Source organism: Dama dama, chromosome 12, assembly GCF_033118175.1.
Source record: "Dama dama isolate Ldn47 chromosome 12, ASM3311817v1, whole genome shotgun sequence".
Classification (NCBI taxonomy): Eukaryota; Metazoa; Chordata; class Mammalia; order Artiodactyla; family Cervidae; genus Dama; species Dama dama.
This window is the reverse complement of record NC_083692.1, coordinates 15,592,166-15,599,627: the sequence shown is the minus strand read 5'-3', so window position 1 is coordinate 15,599,627 and position 7,462 is coordinate 15,592,166. Positions and strand designations below refer to the sequence as shown.

The following is a 7,462-nucleotide window of genomic DNA, read 5'->3' as shown; positions in this document are numbered from 1 at the left end:
GAAGCGTGTCACGAATGAAGTGAAACTGCTTCCAATGCAGGAACTGGAAGCTGCTAGAACTCTCCTGAGTACAATGAATGTTTCCCACTTCCACACCCCTCCTGCCGGCTCCCAGCTCTGTGGCACTTTTGGCTTTAAATGTATGACAACAGTGATTTCTGCCACATCTGAGGCAGAGCACCCCAGTTTTTTTTCTGCTTCCCCTCATCCCACTTGCCTAAGTCAAAGCTGCATTGGGTATCAGCATGTACTCGGGGCCACAGAGCAAGGGACCAAAAATGCATTCCTGACAAAGTCATCTGCAGCTCGGGTGCGCAGGGCGGGGGTGGGGAAGCAGAGGTGCTGAAGAGTAAACAGAAATCGCTTAGTCAGCAACTGTCCCGCCCCAGAGGTGAATGTAAATAGCCGGGTACAGAAGGGGAGGAGCGGTCAGCCAGCACTGGGCCTTCTACAGAGGCCACCGCTGAGGGCTTTCAAAGGCACCGGCGCGCGTCTGTGCTCTCTGTCGGAAGTAGTGAGGCGCTGTCCCTGCTGGTGCAGCTGTGCGGTCTTAGCCCTGGAAAAACACACTTGCTGACTCGGGGCAGAATTAATATCAATTGAATTTATTACAAGTTACTAAGCTCCAAGGCACATTACAGTGTTCTGTTAACTACAGAAATGTATAAAGGACGAACAGAGCAGATTCTCCATGTCTAGCATTTCGCTCTACTGTTCAAAAAGCATCCGTGCATCAATAAAGCAAAAACAAAACAACACGTGAAGATCCAACACATTCAGGTCAGTAGAAACAAACCAAAAAACATTTTCCCTCACCAACTTGCAACAAAAAACACCCACCCCCCCAACACCCCCCTTACCATTTTGCAAAGGAAACAGAAAAAAAAAAAAAAACAAAACACAACAGAACAAAACTGAACAAAATAAAGTGAAGACGTCAACACTTGGGGCTGTTCAGAAAGAAGCTCTCACCATTTTATAGCATCATTTTTTTTTAGGCAGCAACACTGGCCTTGGCAAAAAAAAAAAAAGTCATTTTCTTTTGTGTTTTTTTTTTTCCTTTCTGTGAGTGCATAACATTTACAAAAATACACACCAGCAGCAGTCGTTGCTAAGGGCTATTACTTCTGTACCTAGGCAAACACTCTGCCACCAATAAATGCTAACGAATATGATGCAAATGACCCAACCAATTATTATACTTAACACAAACCAGCTTATCCTTCAAATGAAGAAGTTAACATACCTTTGTTTCAAAATATAGAAACATACGACGAAAATAATGTCTATACATAAGACTAACTTTTTGCAGTTTGTTATATTCACAATTCTACATCTTGGGCAGCGAAGGGGTGGGGGGCGGTCAATGGGGTTGGGAAGGGGCCCTCTGGACAGGAGAGGAGCTGGTCTGGGGCAAACGGGGTGGTTATCTCCTGGTTCAAGGGTCTCTCTCCTTTTTCACTTTAACATCCCCAGCTAAGATCGTCGCGATTTCGCCCTGCATGAAGGCCCAAGGTACATTCGACCCAACTAGCGGGCATTTCTCTCCGCTGGGGCAGTACACCTCGCCGGTAGCCCCCTGGGCCTTGATACTCTCTCTAGAGCAAGGGAAGCAGAATTTGTGGCTGGGAACGGAGGGGCACTGGACGAAATGCGTGTCCTCCAAACGTTCGTGGCAAATGGTACAGCAGAGGGGCCCGCTGTTGGCCATAGGGGAATCCGGAATGTTTTGGGGATGCACTTGGTCCATGCCCGGGTGGGTGCTAGGCGGCGGGGGCGCCACCTGTAAACTCAGGTCCCCGTTCCGCGACGTCAGGCGGCGCTGCCCAGGTACGGAGGCCGGTGACACGGGGCTGCTGCTGTTGCGCCGCGCGGAGGCCGTGGTGGAGTGCACCGAACTGCCGTCCTTGGGCGAGTGCGCCGTGCCCAGTGTGTCTGCCACCGACATGAGGGCGGCCATGGGCGACGGGCCGTTCTGAGGGGCTGACTCGGGCGGGGTGGTCCGGTTGGAATGGGGTCCCAGGGGTGGGGGTGGCGGGGGCGGGCCCCCTGCCGCGTGCCCCGGCGCCGCGAAGCCCCCGGCCGACATGGTGAGCTTGAGGGCCTCGCTCTGATTCGCCATCCACTGCTGCCTCTGCTGCTCCTCGCCCAGCTTCAGCGCGCCCTCGGCGGAGTCCTGAGGCTCCGGGGACGCCTTCCTCTTGCGCAGGCTGGCGGCTGCGCCCCGGCCCGAGGGGGTGGCGGGCGGCAGGGCCCCGGTCCCCGGGGGTGCGCTGGGGGCGCGGCTTAGACTCACCAGGGCCGTGGGCAGCATGGGGCAGCTGGCGTCCAGGTAGGGCTGGGGCAGCATGTCGGCGCCGGGCACGCCCTCCTTAAAGAAGCGCACGGCCTCGGGCAGCAGGTCTCCAAGGAGGCGCCAGTCCCCGGAACCGTGCTTCTTCTCATACTCCAAGTACTTGAAGCCGGAGGAGAGACCCCGGCCGAAGTCCTTCATACAGTCCTGGTACATCTGCTTGGCCACCCCGGAGGCGCTGGAGTACACGTTGCCCGAGCCCGTGGGGTACTCGATGAACAGCTTCAACTCGTAGTCCATGCCGGGCTTGGAGACGGCGTCGAAGGCGAAGACGCGGCCCAGCAGCGAGTGGTCCTTCTTGAAGCGCACCTCGTAGGGCGTGCAGCCGGCCAGCGTGAGCAGCGTGTCGCGGACCATCTTGGGCTTGTTGGCCCACTCCTCCGCGCGGTTGCGCAGGCTCTCGCTCAGCTCCGCCAAGGCCTCGGCGTTCCGCTGCTTCTCCTTCAGCTCGCGCTCCTGGTCGGTGCTCGACACAGAGCCGGGCCTCTTGCCGCCAGCACCCACGCCCACCTCGGCCACCGACGACGAAGTCGAGGACGCCGCGGAGGACGAGGCGGCCGAAACGCCGGGGGCACCACCGAGGCAAGCGGGGCCCCCGGGGGCCCCCGGGGGCGCAGGCGTCGGGGGCCCACGGCTGCCCAGGGCGTGAGGCGGCGGCGGAGGCAGCACCGGAGCGCTGGCCGGGCCATTAAGCAGCGTCTGCGGCAGCAGGTTGGGGGGCACGGTGAGCTGGGGGCCTCCGCCACCCCCTGGGTTGGGCAGCCCTGCCACTAAGCCGCCGTGCGTCCCGCGCCGAGACGCCACCGATGCTGCCGCCGAAGAAGAATTGGGGCTCTGGCGGTTCAGCTCCGGGGGTCCCTCCTCCGGGGTGGGCTTGGGGAAGCCGTTGGGGCCCCCCAGGCCGTTGGGCAGCCGCGCGGCGTGGCTGCTGCTCCCCAGGCTCACGGGCGGTGGCGGGTACTCGAAGCGGCTGCGCTGTTCCACCGCGGCCGCGGCGGCCGCGCTCAGGCCGTAGCGCTCCAGGCCGGACGGGGCCGCCAGCACCGCAGGCTTGCTGGAACCATCGACGTGGTTGAGCTGCTGCTGCTGCTGCTGCTGCTGCTGCTGCTGCGCGGCGGCCGCGGCCGCCGCCGCCGCCGCCTCCTTAGCCGACAGGGCCACCGTCTTGACCCCGACGGGAGGCGGCGGCCCGGGGGAGCGGCCGTCCTGGAAGCAGCCGTGCGCCCGTTTCAGTTGGCGCGCTGTCTCAATCACAAACTCGATGCGATCGGCGCCCTCGTAGTTGACGCAACCGCGGCATACGGGTTCCGAAAAGTCCCAGATCATGGCCCAGGGCATGCGGGGCAGGTCGCACAGGTAGCAAGACTGTCTCCGAGACGAGGACACCTGCGCCGCCGACATGATGCCGGCCCTGGGGAAGGGAGGCCCCCTCCCCCGGCCGAGTTGTCTCCGCGGCGCCTGCTCCTCCCGAAGGGCCGGCCGGCTGGGGCAGGAGTCCGGCTGCGGGGGGAGGAAGCGGGGGATGGGGGGGCGAGAAAGTTCTGCCCCAGGGGCTGGAGCGAGCGCGAATGTCCACCGCCGGCGCAGTGCCTGGCCGCCGGGGGCTCCACCGCCCGGGCGGCGGACGAGTGCAGCCCGGCTCCTCGCCCCCACCTCCTCCTACTGCGGCTGTCTCGTCGCGAGGTGAGCTCCGGCGCCTTCTTCCTGGAGTCGCGGACCCAGGCTGGAAGCTCCGGGCCCGGGGCGGGGGAGGGGGCGAGGGTGGTCGGGTGCTGGCGGCCGTTGGCTCTTGGCCCCCTCCCCGGAGTATAAGCTGGTGCGTGGAAGCTCGCAAGGGGTTGTTTCTTCCTCTCCCCTGGTTGGCGGGGTGGGGGGGGGGGAACCCCCTACGACCTGCGTCCTCTCCCCTCGAGGCTCCCCGGGACGAAGGCTAGAGGGTGCAGTGCCACCCGGCGCTCGGGTCCAATCTTGCTGAAGTCGCGGCTTCCCCGGAGGGCCGGGGGAGGAGCTGGCAGCCGCGAGGCGCTTCTCCCCCTCCGCAGAGGTCGGCCGGCCGTTCCGCTGGCGGCGGCTGGGCGTGCACGGCCGCCAGTGCAGCCGCCGCGGTCACTGGTTTCAGGACGCACGAGAGCCGAGGAGAGAAGGCGTGCACGCCAGCAGGCTCCCGCCGCCGACCCCAGCCCCTCCACCCACCCGCCCGCCCCGGGCCTGGCCGGCGGCGCCGGGGGGCCCCCCGCGGCTGGCGGCGCTCACGTTGGCTGCAGGGCGCTCGCGCGGCGCCTCGGCCCGGGTCGCATCCCTTTCCCCGCTAGCGCTCGCCCGGAATGTGGGGTTGTGATTGTTAAAACTCTACGTTCCGGAGGCGCGGCGCGGCGCTCCCGCTCGCGCTGCGGCTCGCGCTGTCCCGGGCTTGGCCGCGCGGGATGCCGCCCGGGCGGAGCGCTGACGTCACCACCACGCTCTGCACCAGTTCTCCCCCCGCCCCCCCCGCCGCCCCGCCCCTTTACACTTCCTCCGTGGAGCCCACTTGTTGCTCGGAAAAGCGCATGCGCGGCAGGCCGCCCAGATTCCTCCCAGTCGGCCCCTCCTCCGCGCCTCCGCCCTCCCCTCCCCCCCGGCTGTGCGTGTGTGTGTGTGTGAGTGTGTGTACAACAGCTGAGGCCCGGCAAGCTGATGCTGGAAGTCCAGGGCGGGGGGGTGTGGGGGGTGGAAATTAAAACAGACGATGACCTTTCCTTTCCCCGCCCGGCTTTCCCAAGTTTAAAACGCTTTGCAAAACCACGAGCGTCGCTTCCGATCCCGCTCCCCACCCCATCCCCGCCCCCCCCACCCCGGGCAGTGAATTTAAATGTATCCTGTCTCAAGAATTTTTTCGCTGTGAGTTTCACAATATAATATAAAATTTGCATATTTCATCGGCAATCAAACCTTTTTCCCCCCATCCACGCCCCCCCCCCCCCCCCGCATGAATGTTACACTCATTACTACCCCTGATGCCGAAGCACCTGCAAAACTAGCTGTCCTCCAATCTTCCAGAAACTTGCCTTTTCGCTTTTGTTTTTGTGCCCTGGTCTAGGAACCTGAGCTTCAGCGACGGAGCTAAAATGAATTCAGGGTGAGATACCCCTCCCCCCAAGCCTCACTCTTTAAAAATTTTGGCTGAATGTCTAAAGACGCTACGAGCACCCCCGGAGGCCTTTAAGGAAAACAGTCTACTGGCTGCGCACAGCTGCAGTTGAGGGCAGGGAGGGGGAGGTGCTGGAGAGACCAAACAGGTGAGTGGTTTTCCCCGGTTTGATAAAAAGAAGGTGGGGACAGCCATTTAATAATGTCGATAGAGCTTTGTAAAGCACCGCCGCAGTTTTCAAAATTCTTTTCTCTGTGCTGTGATTTCATTTCATAGGGCCCCAGAAGGCTGAGCAAGGTCTTGATTTCTTTTCGGTTACAAGATCACGTCTCATCATTAGTGTTTATTGCAGAACAGATATGTTGGTCAAAGGGGCATTTCCACTGATTCTTTCAAGTATTGGGTCTACTTAAAAAAAATTTTTTTTTTCTCAATGAAAACTAAGGTAGTCCTGGGCAAGGCTGGAGAAGGGTAGCCAATGTAATAGAATTTCAGGTTCTGGAGTCTGACACACTTAGAATTTTCTCTTGCTGGCTTTGTGACCTTAAGCTATTACTTAGCCTAACATAACCTCTGTTTTCCATCTGTAAAATGGGATCCAAGCTTCCCATCTTATTAGGAATGTTTGAGCTGTCATTTTATTTCTTGTTACAACTCATTTTGACTTGCTGTGGGTCAGACACTGTTAGGTGGTTTACTTAAATTATCATTAAACCTTCAATATTATCTACAAGGTAGATTCTATTACTAACTGTGTTTTACAAGCTCAGAAAACAAGGAGGTTCAATAACTTGTCCAAGGTCACACAACCATGAGAGACAGAACTGGGATCTGAATACTGTAAATCTGTTTTGAATGCTGCCTTTGACAAGTTTAGGTTCTCAGTGGTATTTTGGAGTGCTCAAAATTTCCATCAGCCCTCCCCCCCAGTTTGTTACATACAATTCTCATGTAAAGTGCTGTGCAAATACATCTTCATAAGTGCCCCCCACCCTCCTCTTCCAAATAGATTGTGCCATTGACTTCTTCCGTAGAAGCTGTGGGCCTGCCCCTGCCAGAGACTGTAGCATAAATACGCCACAGTGTGTAGAAGTGTCAGGAATACAGGAGGCCGTGAGTAAGTGTTGGTTATTATCAGTATTGATCTTGATGGTACTGTTGCTGATTAACGTATAGAAATACTTTGTAAGTTACAAAGAACATAAGGATCCCTACTTTTATCACTACTATTACTACTAATTGTAAAAAAAAGTTCAGTTGAAGCAACAAGAAGTATTTTGATTTTGACAACCTTCAGAATCTGTTCTCCCCCCATTCAGCCCTCCCCAGCACCCTGACTTCCCACTCATTCTGGGGTCCTAGGGTGCAAAAGAAGGTGAGTTTTTAAGAATAGGGAGAAAGGGGGAAGGAAGAGCCCTAGGGAGCCCCTCTTTCATCTCAAAAGCAGTCAGATTTCTGTTTCTGCAAAACAGTGAGCTCACTGTGCACTCCCCAACAATAATAAACTTTCCCTGGCCGCTGGCTCCCGGCAGTGATTTCTCTGTAAAGAGCTGCTGGGAGCATTGCCTCACCCTCCCAGACTTCAACCCTCCCCACACCACAGCTACCCTGGAGTGAGTCAAAACACAGGGCTAGGAAATAGTGACATTCCCACCAGCCTGGGGCTCGAGGCTGCTTAGCTTTAGCTTGGCTAGTTAATCTGTGCCTTTATACTTATTGAGCCTATCCCATTATTAAACCAAAAAATACTGAAGAAAGCAACTTAGCCCCAACCCTCTAGCCAGGCTGCTAGAGAAAGCAAGTCGGATTCTGTGTCATAGTGCTATGTTTGGTATGCACACACATATGTCTCCATCTCCTTGTCTTTGCTGTTACTAAAGAAGATACACACACACGTACATGCTGGGTATCCTCAGACACACCAAGTTAGAAATAAACATGCATTTAAACAAACTTCCATTACAGTCTTGTAATCCTTTAAA

At 57.6% G+C, this 7,462-nt stretch overlaps 1 protein-coding gene across 1 annotated transcript; it reads right to left on the bottom strand.

The window, feature by feature from the left end:
• Positions 1–589: 589 nt before the first annotated feature.
• On the bottom strand, positions 590–4,543 carry IRF2BPL (interferon regulatory factor 2 binding protein like). Its single transcript, XM_061156553.1, has one exon. It carries the CDS (start codon positions 3,752–3,754, stop codon positions 1,439–1,441), a length of 2,316 nt encoding a protein of 771 aa, XP_061012536.1. The 5' UTR covers positions 3,755–4,543; the 3' UTR covers positions 590–1,438.
• Between the last annotated feature and the right edge of the window lie 2,919 nt (positions 4,544–7,462).